The sequence below is a fragment of the Acanthopagrus latus genome, chromosome 2 (genome assembly GCF_904848185.1).
Source record: "Acanthopagrus latus isolate v.2019 chromosome 2, fAcaLat1.1, whole genome shotgun sequence".
Taxonomy (NCBI): domain Eukaryota; kingdom Metazoa; phylum Chordata; class Actinopteri; order Spariformes; family Sparidae; genus Acanthopagrus; species Acanthopagrus latus.
In genome coordinates, this window is record NC_051040.1 from 25,849,119 (window position 1) to 25,867,966 (window position 18,848).

The 18,848-nt window shown below is 43.9% G+C and overlaps 1 protein-coding gene across 3 annotated transcripts in view; it reads right to left on the reverse strand.

Moving 5' to 3' along the window:
• Positions 1-1,386: 1,386 nt before the first annotated feature.
• The window catches only part of epha4l (eph receptor A4, like), a 58,496-nt gene continuing 41,034 nt past the window's right edge, over positions 1,387-18,848 (reverse strand). For 2 of the 3 annotated variants that reach the window (XM_037076616.1, XM_037076596.1), the window contains exons 9-18: positions 17,330-17,388; positions 16,705-16,818; positions 15,951-16,136; positions 12,210-12,271; positions 10,266-10,475; positions 9,994-10,143; positions 9,352-9,548; positions 6,843-7,001; positions 4,669-5,927; positions 1,387-3,030 (exon numbers count right to left, since the gene is read on the reverse strand). In XM_037076616.1, the coding sequence (XP_036932511.1) occupies positions 5,813-5,927; positions 6,843-7,001; positions 9,352-9,548; positions 9,994-10,143; positions 10,266-10,475; positions 12,210-12,271; positions 15,951-16,136; positions 16,705-16,818; positions 17,330-17,388 (1,252 nt within the window). In that variant the 3' untranslated portion in view covers positions 1,387-3,030; positions 4,669-5,812. The remainder of the gene's footprint in view (positions 3,031-4,668; positions 5,928-6,842; positions 7,002-9,351; positions 9,549-9,993; positions 10,144-10,265; positions 10,476-12,209; positions 12,272-15,950; positions 16,137-16,704; positions 16,819-17,329; positions 17,389-18,848) is intronic. The other variant, XM_037076605.1, reaches the window with a different exon arrangement.

Here is an 18,848-nt window from a genome sequence, read left to right on the forward strand (position 1 = left end):
TGTGAAATTTGCTGCAGACACTGAGGTCCCGAGAGTAACATTATTAGACTTTGGTGATCCCCTTATGAGCCTGTTGCACCTTGATATCTACATGATGGACTGACACAACATTTTGTGCAGACATTCATGTTTCAAACTACTGTTTCCGAGGTTGATATGGACAAGGGTTATGTCAAGCATGCAGGCTATATACAGTAGGTTATGTTTTGACCCTGTGTCTGTTTCTTAGTTAGTATCTCGGCAGGATTACACAAAAACTAATGAATAGATTTCCGCATAACTTGGATGTAGGCTGGGTCTTGGCCCAGAATAAAGCCCTTTAACTTTAGTGCAGATTTTTCATTACTTTCTCAGAGAATAATGTATGGTTATTGATTGAAAAAAAAAAAATAAAAAGCAGGTGTATTTCGCTGGCTGTTGTTTATGAGTGAGTTGAAAATATGGGACTGTTGGGCAGACTGAGTGCTACTGTAGTTATTCATTTCTGAACATTCACATGCCATGCCAAATTGTCAAAAATCTAAAAAAAAAAAAAAACTTTCTCAGTTGGGGGCAAATTTATCAGCCTGAGCCTCGCTAATCTTCTTCCGTCTTCCCCTCTAAGCTTGCCAACAATCTGTGAAAAGGAGGCACACTTTCCTTTCGAGGCCGATAAACATCTCCCACTACAAACTTCAGAGCATTAATGTATGCGTGCCTTGTGCTGGCGAGTTCTCAGGAAATGTGTAAAACACCATTTGGCTCGACGTTCGCCCCGAGCTCCATTTCTGAAACTGTCCTTTGCCCACAGCCCCCTTCCCCCTCCCAGGCTCTTATCAAAGACTTAGGACAATCAGCGGTTTATCGCTGCTGGAAATGAGTGGAGGAAGCAGATGCTGTTCTGATTAAACACACACACACACACACATACACACACACATGCACCATGCCAAGTGAGTGGCGCTCACTGCTACTTCAAGGACTGACAGGAGATCGGGGGCCAAGTCTTGGAGTCCACAGTCATGATAACTGCTGAGCCTGTGCTGCAGAGCGGACTAACAGCCGAAAGACTGGCGTTTTCTTTGTTCTGTGTGTGTGTGTGTGTGTGTGTGTGTGTGTGTGTGTGTGTGTGTGTCTGCTGAACACAGAATGATAGTGAAAAGTAGAAAGCAAAAAGGAAGCCAAGGGATTGATTGAAGCGCTACCTTGGCTTCTCCCTTCTGTTACGTAATCCTTCCATTACATGCAATCATATAATGCAGTAATCAATGCATGGTAGTTAGGTAATCAGATCTCCTCTACAAGCATAATGACAGCAATAACTGATGGCAACACTGATGGTCTTTGCAACAGACACCACAGTGCGTGTGTGTGTGAGAAAGCGAATGAAAGGCAGGGAGATCGTCATATGGTTTCTACTTTATTAAGAATGCACTTTGGCACCCCTTTATTTTCTTCACTTTAGGCTATTATTTTACAAACTAGATATAAAAGGACATAAATAAATGACATAAGTTACATGTACCTAGAGCTCCTCGACAAAAAAAAACAAAAGAAAACAAAAAGAAAAAGGCCAAAAAAAAAACATGATCATGTCAAAAACAGTACAAAAAAAAAAAAAGATTGAGAGAATGTTAGATCTACATGGCTAGATCATATGGCATCGGAAGGCATACAATGACAAACATTAACTCTTGCGTTTTTTGTTAATTTTTTCTTCTTTTTTTTTTTTCTTTTTTCAAATCGTCCAACATTTAAGTAAAGGAAAAAAGTATTTTACAGTACATTCTGGTTTCCTTCTCCTTCCCAACATGTCTTGCATATTTTCCAAACAGGTCCTTTTTCGATAGATAAAACCCAAAAGAGCAAACGCGTTGCCAAAAAAAGGAAAGAGCAGTAGAGCTGTATTAAGGACGGAGGTGTTTTTGTATTATATGAAGCGTCACTTACGAGTTCAAAAACATTCACATACGTATAGTTTAAAGAGATAAAGGAACAAAAAAGAATATAGTCCATTGGGTTAAACCTGTAGCTGTATGGTGCTCTGGAAAAAAAAAATCAAAAAACCCAAGTTTTCCCTTCTTAAACACCTTTTTTTCCTCACTTTTCCGATCATTTGTCGTATACAGATGTGTCGCCTTAATCTGCTTCCACTTCCACAAAGGGGAGATATGGTTCCGACTTTTCCTCCTTCTTGTTATGAGCTCGGAGAGTCCAAACTCATCGGTGTCCGGTGTGTTCCTACGTCTCCATGTGTCCATTCGCAAGCCATCGCGGAAATGGGTGGCATTCCAGAAAAAGCTGCTTAGTAAATGCTGTTTGCTGAGTGGAGTTCGCACAACGGGAGCAACACACCTTACATCGTGTTTTTTTTTTTTTGTTGTAGTTTTTTTTTTTTTTTAAGATGCCACAGGAAAGCAATTAAAAGTCCAAGGTTTTTCTTTTTCATGTCAAAAACAATACATCTCTGTTTAGCTCGTCTTCCTCCACAGTGGCATGAAAACAGACACGATTACTGATAGTACTTCAAAGACACTGTCACTCATACAGCGAGACAACCGCACACACACACACACACACACACATACACACACACACCGTACACGCACACGTCATCACATTCGCACGCTCAATTCAAACGTTTGTTACTTTACATGCAAACAGAACAAAACCATTTAAAAAAACAAAACAAAAAAACAAATCACAAAATAAAATGAAACTTTCAAAATAAAAGTACATCATCCGCTGGAGCAGGGCTTCTCAATTATATTACATTCTTCGTATTGTCTCTTTTTTATGCCGTTAAATCATTCATAGTCATTCCAGTACATTGCTGGGTGGCCACAAGCACGCGCTGGCTAGTTTGTCAAGCTGAAGTGTTGTGACGGCGGATGTCCCAGACGCCAGGGGATGGATTTGTCATCTCGGCGTCAGAGGAGACTCCGAGTAGAGGAGGGAAAAGCGGGTGGAGGAAGACAAAGAGGAAGAGGAGGAAGAATTCTGGTCGTAGCGAGCAAAGGCTGAGATCCTGTTTGTGATGGACGGCAGCAGCTGGAGAGAGAGAAAAAAGGGGGGGGGCTGCATCAGTCACGGTGGTTTTGAATATAAACATTTCTACTTGGCGTCCTGTCCTGACCAACAATACAGCTCTCCAGCTCCAGCCCTGATGGAACATTCAACTCATCTGCTAAACAAAATCGAATGCCAGTGCCGGAGCGTCCAGAAACTGCAACCGGCCGCCCCACAGGGGAAAAATATGGATTTCATGGCAACGATGTATCAACTTGTGCGCGCCACATGCTGTGTTGTATACATGATATTTGAAACATGCCCTTGACTTGTTGGCACACATCAAAAGCAAACCAGCAGACAATAACTAGCTTGAGTATGAGATGAATCTTGTATTTATGGATTTAACAGCCAGCTCAACTGCACCATGCTTTATATCATGCCAAGTGAAATAAATCCTTTGTCTCCAACATTCCTCGTGCAGGGATATTGATTGATTATAGTACATTCCATTCATGTAAAAAAAAAAAAAAAAAGCCTTTTACAGCAGACGGTATTTTGTATTTTTGTATTGCATGAGGTAAATGTATTAACTCTAAAAGGCTGACTGCTTTATAATGTTTTTTAATACTCACTCAACCAACTTGATACAAAAAGGACTGACAGAAAACTAGAATTATGTTGATAATTGTGATAATAGAGTCTTTTTGCAGATTTTTGTGTCTAAGATATAAGGATTTTATTATTATTTTATTTTTTTTCATACAGGATAATGAATTGTCTTTGGGTTTAGACTGTTGGTTGGCTAAACAAGCAATATGAAAACATCACCACGGCTCTGCAGAATTCTAAATGGGACTGTTTACTATTTTAATACGTTTGCATGTAATACATTTTATAAACAAAACAAATAATTAACGAGGCAGATCAATGAGGGTAATTGTTAACTGCAGCACTTTTCAACAGCATCACAAATTACAGCCCCTAAAATGACAATAGAGTTAAATGTGAACCTCTCTGCACAACAAACTGTAGCGCTGCATTGATTTTAGCTAGTTTTACGATATCTAATTAACCCGTAACCCTCCGAGTTTTATAAATAAATCAAATAAATCAATGCTGTGGCCTAAATTAATCTAATTATAGAAGTGTAATGTGAGATCGGTCTTGAACTTGCTGAGTCAGCGTGTTTATTTGTGTGATCATCTACTCAGTGAGTCTGGATCAATTTAACAGTGAGACTTGTGTGGAGGACCTTCCCACTGCCATGACGACACATCGGTGTGTCAGCTCAAGACGGCCGAAAGCACCTTCTCCAAGAAGGTGTTTCCGAGCTCTGGTGGGCTCCGTTTGGCTGACCGTGAGTCAGCAGCTGATTAATTCTTCTCATTAACATGCCAGCAGCATCAGGGCTGCAGACTGATCACAGACCAGCGGCTATTGATCTGCTCTGGCTGCCTGAGGTGGCACGACCCGCTTGTTAATTAACACTGCTGAAGGACCAGTGTTGAGAGTGAAAGTGGGTCTAATGAGTCTGTTAGGCCCTCTGTGGCTAGACGTAGTTGATATCAGAAGCATACTGCAATAACAAAGGGAGGTTTAATCCAGTAGCTGCATTTGTTTTAAGAGGCTTTTCTGTGCTGACTCTAAGAAACAAAATAATGCCTCATCGATCCTCACCTTGATGACAGTTCGAGTAATCCTGTGGGTGTTTTCTTGTTATTTTCTTGGCGACAATGACGACGCTGATGACTCTGATTGATTCTGCATCCACATTGCCTTCGTTGCATCCTTTTGTCCAGAAAATCCTGCCAGTAAGTTCCTTCAGTCTTGCGTCCAATTTAGAAACCCAATTGAAACGGTGCAAACGGCTGTCCATCAAAGACGGTGAGGAAGAGTCGGTGGGTCCTACAACAGCGGGGCAGTGGGGGCGTGACTCAGATGGGGAGATGAATGGAAGAATCCAAACTGTGTGTTTATCTGGGGTGTAGGAGGGCATTTTTGGGAAGACGAGGGAGTGGGAAGGCTCCTCTGGAAGATCAAAGACATTCTCAGCAACGTCCTGAGGGCAACAAAATACAGCGTTCTGGGAGAAAAACAAGTCCAGAACAGAGCAAAAAACACAAAAAAAGCTCCTCAAAATAAGCCCTCCCCGCACCGCCATCTCCCCTCGGAATCCAACCCTCAGCCTCTCAGAGATGCACTGTTTACATGTGATGGTCAGGATCCTCCATTTTGTCCGTGAGATATCAAACAGATCCAGCTGAGAGAGAGAACAATGGTGGCCGGGGCAGCCAAGCGAGTCCCCCCAGAAACAATTCATGTACAATAAACATAGTCACAGGAAATCAAAAAAATCTGCTCCACGGATTATTCCAGAAAGAAAGTTCCAGAAACAACACTCTGCCCCAAGAAGAGGAAGAAAAGGTACGGTTCCCCCCCTCCCTCACTTCTCCTTCCAGACCATTAAAGGCACTCCAGATTGGCCTCTCGGAAGCACTTTTCCAGCCGTCCCTCCATCTCTCCATAAATGCTGCAGACAGAAGCATCCCGTTCTCCAAAACAACAAAAAAAAGGGCAAGGTAAAGGTCTGAATTTTTTTTTTTTTTTTCAAAAGTGCCATTTTCACCACTTTTTTTCTTCTTCATCGACATCTTCTTTTCTTTTAGATCCAATTTAAAGTGCATGGATGAGGTAAACTATTTCTTCATAGTTTATTTGTCTCTTTTTTTTTATATTTAATCTTTTTTGTTATTTATTTATTTTTTTTCATAAGAAACGAAGTCGGTTTGCTTCCTTTTCCTTTTTTCTTTGTTTAAATCTCTCAGACGGGAACCATTCTGCCCTGCATCTGTTGCATCTGGGACAGCATTCCCTGGACGCTGGTCAGGATCTTGTTCTGGTGTGCTGCTGAGGAGATGCCTATGCGAGCCATGTCCCTGAAAAGGATGAGGGAAAAGAGGCCTTTTAGGACCGGGGACAACAATAACAAACACACGTAGGCCTGATCCACATAATGAATTTTACAGCCCTGCAGTGGAAACTGGCCTGACAGTTTAACTGCTGACTAAGGAATTTCACCTGCCAACACAGCAATTCTAATCCTGTAATCTTAATAGGTGTAAAATGAAAATATTACAGACAATTGACAGACTGAGAAACATTTAACATATGTAGACTTTGCAAAAAGATGTCAAAGAGTTCATTCTGCTCTAATCACACAGTTGAAGATTAATTTATTTGTCATTATGTAACACAGGAGTCTCACAGTCGGAGGAATGAAGCTGCTCTGTAGTCTGGAGGTACGGCAGCAGACGCTGCTGTATATTTTGCGGTATATTTTACAGCAATTTAAAGAAATAGTTTGACATGTTGAGAGCTGAATGAGCCAAACATTACCACTCTCATGTCCACGCGCTACATATGAAGTTAGAACCAGCAGGCCAAAAAACTTGGCAGGCTTGAGATTTGAAGCAGAGGTGAACAGCTAGCCACATGCGCAGAATATATAAAAGCACTAAACTCTCTAAATCCACTGCTAAAAATAAATAAATAAAAATAACAATATTTAGGAAAATAAATAAAAACAGAGATGCCCTTCTTGTGTCCCGGTCTGTTCACAGGATTGACTTGCTATCCACCTTATTCCTACTACTCCTGCTACTCCTAACACTGTCATAAGTTTAATGCTTACACTTTGTTACTGAGGCTGGTTTCGAATATCACCCCAAGTATCCCCAGTAGCTTCCTAAGTGACCTTCCCAAAAAAACCTCTGGCTACGAAGACGTTTGTTGCCGTGCTGGCAGGCCTACGACTTCCCCCTTCTTCTCTCATGTTCTCGCTCTCTACTCACTCTTGTGTCATGTGGACCACGGCCTCTGGAGTGGTGTAGCCGGCGGCGGTGAAGTTGTCGCTGTATCTCTCCATGCCGATGGCCTGCAGCCAGTCCTCCACCGTGCCCATGGCCGAGGACGCCTCGGGGCTGCCAGGCTCCAGCAGGGTGGTTTTAGGCCTTGCGGGTGGAGGAGAGAAGAGTGGAGGGTTAATTTCACGAACGCTCTCAGGCCCTGCAGAGGTCGTCTCGGCTGTCGGCTGGAATCTGTATTTACAGTCTAGGATAAGCTGTAACCCACAACTTTAATGTGTGCAACTGTCTGTGCGAACAGACAATAAAAGTAACCTTCTGTTTAAGTGCTTCGACTTGAAAGGTAATGATCCACTTTTTTCCCACAGTCTGGAATCCAACTGATTCATGACAGCTACAGCGACGACAGCTCTACGGGAATTAGACTTTCCCCGAGTCCTGACGGTGATGCCGCGCAGAAGCATCAGAGGTGCATGACATATACACTTTGTGCGATGACAGAGAGCTACCAAACTGTAAAATGTTCCATGCTACATTTCTCTCTAGCTTTTCCTCCTGGACGGACTCAGGTCAGGTTCGGCTCTGTTTTGTGTCCCTGTTTTTCAGGTCCGAGCAGAAACCCAGCCAAGTCAAACACAGTTCCTCCTGGGTGTGACGGACACAGTTAGTTAATCCTTATTTTACAGAAAACACACAGCCGGGCACAGCTCGGTGAATTTTACCGCACAGCGGAGTTCCTCCTCACATTTAGATATTCATCAGCGGAATAACCTCCTTATTTTTTCACTTCTTTTTCCCCGTCCTTCCATTCTGCCGAATGCTGCACCAGCGCCGTCAGCCATGAAACATTTACTTGGGGCCGGTGAGTCTGAGTCGGTGGCGGCCTCGTCCCGCTCCGGTGACTCTCTCACTCTCACACACACGCTATCTCTCTTTACTGTTCGCTCGTTTTTTTTTTAAATAGGATGCTGAGTTGAACTGTGAGAACAGGATGTCAGACTCTTTAATAAGTCATCTCCACTCAGTAGGTGGAAAAGATTATGTGTGGCGATCCCTTTTCACACACACACACACACACACACACACACACACACACACACACACACACACTGCTCTACTTTCCCCTTCCCTCTTGTAACTGTAAAAGCTGCATTTACAGGATTCAGCCCTGCTAATTACTCCTCGAGGGCTCCCCTCTAGCTCTCACTGTGTCACATTAGGTGTGTGCGACCCTCTCGCGTGCACTCACACACTCGTTAAACTCAAACAGACTCCCACCGGCCTGCGTAGAGTCTGTAAACACACGTAGGTCATTCTCAACACGTTCAGCCGCTCGAGAGTAATGGTGTCGGAGCTGCGGGGTCATGTTTGTTTTTAACTCGGCGTTACATCGTAATTCTCCCCCCACGTTAGTGCGGCTACATTCCTGAGTGTACAGCACCATTAAAGCTAGTTTGCAGAGAAATCCATTATGCAGGGTGTTTGTGCTGAAAGAGCCACATGTAGCCAGTAGATAATGTGTAATGGTGAATGTAAACAGAACGTGTGTGTGTAATCCATTGTGCAGTATACAGGCTGCGTGTGTGTGCCTATGCGACAACTTTCCTATAGTTTTCCATACAAGTTGGGTTGAGCCTTATTTTAGCTTGGCTTGCAGTGGAACAGTCATTGCTATAATCAAACTAATTAATGCAAAGAAAATCTGTGATAAACTTGTATAATAATCATATTCTTCAATAATGTGACTTCTCCTAAAATTGTTATTTAAACAACAAATTCAGAGAATTGATCACAATTTTAAAAGTGTGTGACAATTACAACCTGACTGAATAAACTGTAGTTGTGTCCAGCCTGATTAATTTAGTTATTTCTTTGGTGAAAAGGTATTTCAGAATACACTGTTCTAGAAGCACTGTAGAAAGTCATACAGGAATTAAGTGGAATTAACTCATTTTTTTTCTCATTACCTAAGTGTATAAACACTATTTTAAATATTTTTTAAAATTATTTTAAAACCATAAAAATAATTATAATAATAGTTTATTTTTACAATAAAGAAGAATTTACCCCCTCACACTTAATAATTCATCAGGAATGATTTTCATCTTTCTGCCATTAGTTTAACATAGTGGCTCTGACAGGAGAAACTAAAATTGTTATAAACAATGCTAACTTTTGTAGCACTTTTTTTTAAGGTTTCAACTTTTTAAAGTTGTTTCAACTGAGACTTCTATAAGTACATTTTTGATAAAGTTATGTAAAAAATATATATTGAATAAATATCAAGTTTATGATAAAATGTTTTTGTTTTTTTAATCAGTACAATTACCTCAACTTGTCTTCTCAAATTGAGTCAATTTCGAATGAAAGGAAGCCCAGACACTAACTTTATAAAACAAAAATAAATAGTTTGTTTTTAGAGTGAATGTAATTGTATTGATTTCTGTGAGTTGCGTGATCTGATCCTTTTCACCCTGGATCTATCCTGCCCTCTCACCTGACAGCGGTCTCTCCCCCGGTCCTCTTCAGGGTGTTGGGGTTGCGGATCAGCTTGTCCAGCATGTTGACGATCTGTCCGAACTTTGGCCGGTCAGCCCTCTCTCTCTGCCAGCAGTCCAGCATGAGCTGGTGGAGCGCAACGGGGCAGTCCATGGGCGGAGGCAGCCGATAGCCCTCATCGATAGCCTTGATCACCTAGACAGGACATCAATGTTGCTGTAAGTCACTTTGTTTCCGAGTCTGTTTGTGTAGAGAGAGCTGAACAGAAATGAAAAACTGCAGGCAGTTTGATTACAGCTACGTCATTTTTACTAAAATTTTATACCCATAGCTTCATTGTTAATTACCTAACTTTTGGCACCTACACAAGATATTTGCTTATGCACAAATTAAATTCTCTATCAGCATTAGTGGAGCTAAAAATTTGACTTCAATATGTAATGAGAAGAGGGAATATACTGCCAGTGTTTTATCACCCCTGTAACTTGATTATATAACCCAGTTAAAATGATGAAGTATCTTTTAAAAATGTTTGACAGTACACACACGACTGGGAATTATTGTTTGAGCTCTGGCACTCCACATCATCTATGCTGCATGTTATTTATGACTGTCTGCATACACTTATATTCATACTCACGTCTTGGTTACTCATGTCCCAGTATGGTCGCTCTCCATATGACATCACCTCCCACATCACAATGCCGTAGCTCCACACGTCGCTGGCCGAGGTGAACTTCCTGTAAGCGATGGCCTCCGGGGCCGTCCAGCGGATGGGGATCTTCCCTCCCTGTAATTGAAAAGATGGGCCGATTAATGAAAGCTGACAAAGACGACAAGTAAGGTGACGCGCAGACAGACCACTGACTCGCCTCCACACACACACACACACACACACACACACACACTCACCCTGGTGGTGTATGCAGCCTCAGGGTCGTCCTCCAGCACTCGGGACATGCCAAAGTCGGACACCTTGCACACCAGGTTGCTGTTGACCAGGATGTTGCGAGCCGCCAGGTCACGGTGAACGTAGCTCATGTCTGACAGGTACTTCATACCTGATGCAATTCCGCGCAAGATGCCGACCAGCTGGATCACAGTGAAGCGACCGTCGTTCTTCTGCAGGGAAATAAAGGAACATTTTAAAAGTTGTACATCATATCTTTATTGCTTTTGGAATGTAACATTTAACCACAAATGTTTCAGTAGCAAAAAGGATTTTCAGTTGATTTACACATCAGCAAACTCTGTCTCAGTTTTATTAAATGGTTTGGGACCGACATTGATGCGCTATGAAGACACTTTGAGAAAATATACAAACGTGGGAACTTAATTACAGTCTAGATTGTTTGGGGGACCGGGACCACCAAAGGGCTTTGAAAAATTAATTTCAAGGGGTCCCCAGATGGTTGTGGAGAAAAAAACTAAAATGACATATTTCAGATTGGGGAATAGGTCTTATATCACACTGACTGTACTGTACCGGTGATATAATTTGCCCTTTGTATATTTGTGAAAGTCAGCCTTCTTTATTCACTTCAGCACTTTCAGGATGTTGTGAGTAAAAGGGTTCTATAATTTGCAGCAATTTACATGTATTAATAATACTATTATATCATTTTTATTGGCCATATGTGAGAGGATTGAAACATAGTTTTCCTATGCGTTGTCTGTATAAGCCTGTGGCCAATTGTTTAAGATGGTTGATGGTGCTGGACTGTGGATTTCTTCGTGAAGGGTTCAGGCGAGACAGTCCCAAGGATGTGACTTGAGGCACGTTCTCCAGTGCCTCGTCTCATTGCCTCTCTCCGCTCCGCTAACACAGCTAACGTTAGTTTAGACATGGAGTCCGCTAAAATAAACTAACGGCTAACCGGCTTCCAGCACAACATAGGAGTTCCAGAGAGACCCTTTAAGGAGCGCTTCAAAACACTGTATTAGATACCAGTATAAATACACTGAAAAACAAATCCTTAAAGTGTGATATTAGGCATTTATAAACAGTTTACAGTCATATTTAAACTCTATGTTTGGCGTCATGTCATGTCATGTCATTATCCGTAACCGCTTATCCCTTTCCATGGGGTCACGGGGTGTTGCTGCTGGAGCCAATCCCAGCCTTGTCTCAGGGCGAGGGCAGGGTACTCCCTGGACAAGTCGCCAGCTCATCGCAGGGCCCTCACTGATGAGCAATGTGGGGTTCAGTATCTTGCTCAAAGACACTTCGACATGCAGCTCAGCCTTGCCCTGAGCCGGGATTTGAACTATAGCTGTCAGCAAATACAACACTTTTTAGGATTTAAATTATTTTGTCAAATATGTGGTCAAGATTTTATTAATGGCACTGAGTTATAAAGGATTTGTTGACCGTCTACACGCCTGTACAAATCATTCACAGGCAGGTTTACAACTGTTTGTAAATGTGTTAAAATTCATACAGAGTTGATTGATTTATAAACGTCCCCATGTTTGCTTACACCTACGATTGTGCAACACAATTTATGCCAAGGCAACACAACTTTCCAAATACTGCGTGTTCATTTTTAACTTTCCTCTGTTTACTCTCACTCTATATGCAGTATATTCATTGGAGAAATCAGCTAAAGCCCAAAGTGTAGTGAACCCTGGAGGTGCAGAGGTTAAAAAGCTGCGCCAACCTCATTGTCGGAAAAAAAATCGGCACGTCGATCAAGGAGAGGATAAAGATTAAGGCGAATGTTTGTGAACGAACGCTTGTAATTTCAGGGAGGGGGGGATGACATTACAGCGATAAGATGGGATCAGCACAGCTACAGTCGTATCGCACACTCGCACACATGAACACATGTGTGCAGACAGAAACGCATGACTGACCCTCAGGAATGCATCCAGCGATCCGTTTTCCATGTACTCGGTGATAATCATCACTGGCTTACCTAGAAAGGGAGAGAGAGAAAGAGGGAGGGAGGGAGGAAGGAAAAGAGTGAGAGAATGAAAGGCAGATGATTATGGAGGTAAACGATGCACATCACAGCCCGACACAGCGGGGGGGGTTCTCGAGGGAATGAGTGTGTGTGTGTGTGTGAGTGTGCGTTAGGCCATCCATCTCTGTCCCGTAGTGATTTAATTAGCTCAGTGTTACGGTTGCCCTGACGTCCCCCTTCTTTCCCTGCACATGCAAAGGCATCTCCACTGAAACAAAACACCAGTACACACACACACACACACACACACACACACACACACACACACACACACATACAGACAGACACCATCTTGTGTTTATGCAAATATGAAGTGACGCTGGGTGCATTATCCAAAGTCTCATCGCAGTCACCCACCCAGAATCTCTCTGACTCGCTATTTATGTCACTCGCTGTCCCTTTGCCCTCTTTCTCCTCTGCCAACTTTCGACGCATCTGTCACTCTCCTGTTAGCTCCCCTCCATTGCTCTCTTTTTTTGTCCCCCCTCTCTCATACGCTCTCTCACTCTGTTTTCCCTCCGATCTCTGCCACTCCTCTCTGGCCTTTTTCACCCCATCCCTCTGTCTTCCCCTCTCCAGCTCTCTTGGGGGAGCGACTGTGTCTTTATCTGAGTCGGGGCAGGCGGTGGGGAGGGTGGACGTTCCCTGGTGGGTCTCTGTCTGTCTTTGTCTCTCAGGATGAGGGGGAATAGCAGGCATGAGCAGAGGAGGAGAGAGATACAGAAGGAGGGAACAGGAAAAAGCACCGGAGGGTGGCTTGTTTTTGTCCCAAAATGGCAGCAAGCTGGTGCCTAACCAGCCATGGCAACAACACATGCCCAAAAGTGCTGCCACAAATTTCTCCTCGAGCGTTTGCGTTCCATTTCAAGTGGCACAGTTAAGGTGGACTTAAAAGCTTATTAGGACTGAGAAAAGTGCTGACTTAAATGCCTTGAGGGAGCGTTGTGTGAAATCTCTTGTGCCCTCCAGCAGAATGCCTGAAGCAGCAGAGGGCCAGCCGAGCGGCTGGCGGCTGAGGTCTTGAAGGTGCAGTTCCTCCACTCCACAGCAGGCCTTTCGCCATGCCAAGAGGCCGTCAGTCACCGCCTTACCCGCCGCGTGATTGGCACTCCATTAATTACGGGGCTCTCCGGCGATGCCCCAAAAAGAGGAAGTGGAGTTAAAGTTGGGGGAGAGCTGGGGCTCTCTTTGTCAGCCATCTTTGTTCCCTTTGTTGCGCGCCTCTGCCCCGGGGCCGTTGCTGATTGACAGCTCCCCAATCAAGTCTGAGGAGCGTCTGACCTGCGACCTTAAACTCTCGCCTTCCCAGCCCCGCCCTCTTCCTCCCGTCCCATTTGCATGCTAATTCCTTGTTTACTGAATACGCCCCGCCGCCTTTGGCAATGAACTCTGGGCAAGGGCCCCGCCAGTGGGCCGATTATCACCTGCCAACAAAACAGGAGAAGGGGAAAAAATGCAACAGGGGGACAATATTGGGGGATCACTGGGCAAACGCTCTCCAGAGGCCCTGACGTCTGCAGCGAACAAAGATCTGGCTTTTAAACGCAGATCTTTTTTTTAAAATTAGCATACTTACATGCTTGCTTTATGTAAATCGGCTGTTAAACGTATCACGTCTGATTTCAAGCTCTAATGGAGGCTGGATTTTAATTACACACTAGCATGATAGAAACATTAGGTATACAGGCTCCAAGATGGTGGACTACAGCCAGCAGTCTTCAGCAAGAGATTTTTGCACATTTATGTATTTCAGTGCCTATTTGGAGTTCCTCCATAATTAATAAGGCTTAATTGGCTCTGTTGGACATGCCAGCAAACGGAGGCCAGCTTGAGAATTCCTTTTAACTTGATTGTAATGGAGAGGGGAGTGCAATTCAAATAATGGATTTTTAATAGATTCCACTGACACACTCAAGTGTAAAGGACTAATTTGCCCAAACCTCATGTCAAGCTTTCAAAAGTTGGAGCGGAAGGAGGTGGAGTGGGAGTTATCGGATGATCTTCTCGCTTCTTGGCTCGCCATGCTTTCGCGTCGGCTGCTGTCACTGCTGTGCCGCTCATCTGCTTCTCCTTCATCTCTTGCCCTCTGTCTCGCTCCGTCTCTCGCCCCCAGTTCGGTAGTTCCACCGCCCTCTGCTTTCTCTCTCTGTCGTTCTCACTGTTGTTCTCTGTCTTTCCTCTGATCCATCAGCTCCTAACCACCTTCCTGTCTCCTTCTCGCCGGATCTCTATTTGCACCTTCCCAGTCTGCCACTCGATTTCTTCCCCTTCCTCCTGCCCATCTGTCCGCCTTTTCTCTGTCTTTCTCACTTCGTCTCCGCGAGGTCTGAGAGGTCATTCCCCGTGCTGAGAGGTGTGAGAGGTGATAAGCAATTCTCTGTGCTGCTGTTCACTTTCAGCTCCGACTGGGCTAAGTGTGTGTGTGTGTGTGTGTGCATCTATCTGTGTGTGTGTGTGTGTGTGTGTGTGTGTGTGTGTGTGTGTGTGTGTGTGTGTGTGTGTGTGTGTGTGTGTGCGTGTGTGTACAGTGTCCGAAAGCGAGAGAGACAGTGTTATCTAGCAGGGATAGGGCCAGGCTGTTGTGTCACGACACATTAAGGCACATCATCCGTCTAACCCGAGCCGAGGCTGGCCATCAGCTATGGTAACACTCAGGCACACATGCATACAATCAAAGGTGCACAGACGCCCACATGTGCTGACAAGACATTCGCACATGCACACACACACACACACACACAAACAAATGTAGCCTAACAAATAGCACTGGAGGGAGGTGTAAAAGGTGGGCAGAAAAAAGAGCGATGGAGAGGAGAGGGTACCAAGGGCAGAGGGAGGGAGATCTGGCTGGTGTTCTGTGGCCATGCAGCAGCAGATAGAGGAGGGATAGGGTATCACTCCCTAACCCCAAACACATTTACAGCTGACACCATGATTAATGAGCCCGGTGCCGCGCTACAGGGCCTGTTTCTGGACCCATTAGACCCCCTCCCTACTGGCCAGCTACTTCTCACACCACCTCCCCCCCTCCCCACCAACGCTAGACCTCGTCCATCTGGACAAAGCCCACCTGGGGATACCCCGGATGGGATGTCCAAAAAATGCACATGTGCACAAATGCAAGAACAGGTATCCTTGAACATACGCATACATAAGTAGTTGTAGGTTTTTTTTTTTTTTAGATTCCGCAACTATGCAAGCACTGTTACACACAACTGCACCCACATACACCTTCAGCTAGTAAAGATTGGTTTGTCCCCGCAGACACACACACACACACACACACACACACACACACACACACACACACACACACTTCCCCAATGTCACCCAAAAACCGCAGACGTGGTTTGCGATGATTTATCATTACATTTTTTTAAGGGACACAGGGGACGGTGAAAATAAATGTCCTTTCCTTGTTATTATAATATAATAGTCATTGTGTGTAAATGGAATTGTGTGTGTGTGCGACTTGAGTATTATTGCAGTTTCTTCGCTCCAAAATAGTTGCATTATGCACTCAATTATGCTCTTTCTGTCACTCTAAAAAATGTTAAAAAAAAAAAAAAACATTTCTCAGCCTACACCTTACTGTATGTAAAAAGCAAACAAAATTACATGCTTGACCTACATTTGGTGACCACGCCCTCAAGGTGAATGATGTTGGGGTGGTCGAACTGGCCCATGATGCTGGCCTCGGACAGGAAGTCCCTCCTCTGCTTGTCGGTGTAGCCGGCCTTCAGTGTCTTGATGGCCACGCAGATCTCCCTCTTGCCCGGCATCTTCAGGCGGCCGCTGCACACCTCGCCGAACTCCCCTGGTAAAAAACACACGGGCCGGGTTGAAAAATGTGGAACGATGATTCACAAGCACCCTGATACTAAACTGCACTGGCTATTAATCACATCAAAGATGAGGTAGGCAATGGTGTGTGTTTGTGCGCGTGCAGGTTAGAGGGGGTCCACTTCAAACATTGATCAGGGTCTTTAATCCCTCACTCACCTCCTCCCCTCGGCCAGTGGAGCAGAGAGACGGGGGAAATGGATATTGATTCTTCCTCTTTATTATTTTGTCATTGGATGACTTTTCTCTGGCCATGGACAACATATTTAGCTTCTCCTTATTTATTTTATTCTTTTACTCATTGATCTGTCCAGAAGCAGCCCAAATGTTATTGTCTGAGTTGTCCTGAGCTTTTTATTTTCAGGGAGTGTGCGTGAGTGTGGACACAAGCAAGAATCACCGAGAAATATTTGCATGAAATGAATACCAAATAACACTGTTATCCCATTAGACTGATGCTTTTATCCAAAGTATGTTACAGTTTGCCTCACTCAAAAATCTCCCAGTGACATCGCAACTCTGGAAAATGAAAAGCTCCTCACCGATGCCAATAACTTTCTCGATCTTGATACAGGAGGCGTCGATCTCTTTGGCGAACTCACGGACAGCTTGGTTCGGGTCCTCGTAGGTAAAGGGGTCAACGTATATCCTCACTCCTGAGGAAAGAGGATTAGAAAAGAAAGGGAGGAAGGGGGGGAGGGAAGGAAGGAAGGAAGGAAGGAAGGAAGCGAAAAAAAAGAAATAAGGGAGTGAAAGAGTGAAGGTTAATTCATTCTGGCAACTACACTCCATCTGTTCTTTATTTCCATCGTGCTGCAGGCTACACCGCCTTCCTCTGGAACCTCTACTCCTCCTCCTCCTTTCTTCTCTCCAGACCTTGCTTCTCTTCCTTCATTGCTTTTCATGTCGCTGTGGCCGACTCCGATGAAGACGGAGCTCGTTAACGTGAATTTTTTGCAGGCCGCAAATAAAAAATGCTGATGACTTGATAATGAGGTGTTTGGAGCATGAGGCTGCAAGTACATTAACTTCAAAACAGTTTTTTTTTTCTTCGCTCCATTTTATGGGCTTCATTTGCGGTTTGGAGTGCATGCACATGAGCACACCTGACAGCACTAATGTTGTTCAATTAAAGAGCATGTAGGCAGAGTGTCGTCTGTGAGTTACCTTGATGTAAGTGCTTCTCCTCGTCAGAGTCCTGCTTGGCCTTGCTGTACTTACTCCTTCTGGGTGCAAGAAAAGCAGGACGGTCAATCATAGTGGCAGCAGCACAGGTTTCAAATGTCAGTGAACATGTGTCGGAAAAAAAAAAACACAGCTCACGTAAAAACAAAAAATGACTTCAACAGTAGTGAGGCACAAGCGTCTCTTCAGTTAAATGTAATTGTTAAGTAAAATTAAGACACCAAACCTACTTACACATCCATTCAATTATGTGAAGTGGCGACACAGTCGCTGATTACTGATGAGACATTGACATTCTTGTGGGCATTATTTTGTTTTGTTTTTTTATGTAATGCAGCTCTCTTGATGCCACTTTCAGATGTTTTAGTGGCAATTTTGTCATTTTTGGCAGTAGAGTAGAGCAGGGATGATATGTTTTGGCGGGCAAACCCAAAAAGAATAGCTCGCAACTTTGAGATAAGACTCTGTAGTCTCATTTATCCTCTTACTTGCAACCCCCTTTTTTAAAGACATGTAAACAGATGTTTATTCTAATGTCGGAGAACAAACAGTAACATTTCTTAATGTTGCTGTAATCACAGACCACATTTCACTGAGTTTTACTGAGTTCGAAACGAGGGAACCAGAAGTGCAAATATGCTAACTTTCTGGGTTTTAGGACCCATTTCCTGCACAACTCTAGTGCGCTTAGTTTTGTTGATAAAAGCTTTTCGGAACTGTCTATCAGGAAGGAGTTAGCTTAGCTTAGCATTAAGACTGGAAACAGGGGGAAACAGCAAGCCTGACTATGTTCAAACCTCCAAAGCTCACAAGTTAAGATGCTAAAACTGCTCATTTAATATGAACTATATATAATCTACCTATTAGTTTGAATTAGCTTCTCTTTGACCGGCTTTATCATTAAAATGCTGTTTACATCATGATGCACCAGTAATTATGATATTCCTAAAATGTAACATATAAAAGCAAAATAAGTGCATTTACTTATGACAGTATTTTCTGTGATAATAATTATGTGCTTTTAAAGTAAACTGATTGCCTTTTACTTGCAGTGGGGTATGTCTAAATTGTGGTATTACTACTTTAAGTCAAAAGTACCCTTCAGCACGGAAGGTTTCTGAAGGGCACCGAGCATACAGCAGCAAATCAATCCCAGAGAAGATGCACTTAAATCCCTCTGAATCCCCCAGGCAGCCTGACACCTGTGCTTATATTGATGTGTCGGGGTCAGTGGCGGAAATGACCAGATGTGCGAGACATTGTCCTCCTCTATGGTTGTGTAATGATGGTAAACAGCTACGTGATTACAGTCCCTCCCCACAATCACAGGATGGCCGCAGCGGCACAATGACAGTGGCCGTCACATGCATATAAAGAAGGCAGAGACAACCACCTGCTTGGCGGGGGAGAGAGGCAATCACATGGAAACGGGAGGACACACACACACACACACACACACACACTCTCACACACACACACACACAATCAACAGCCCCCTTCA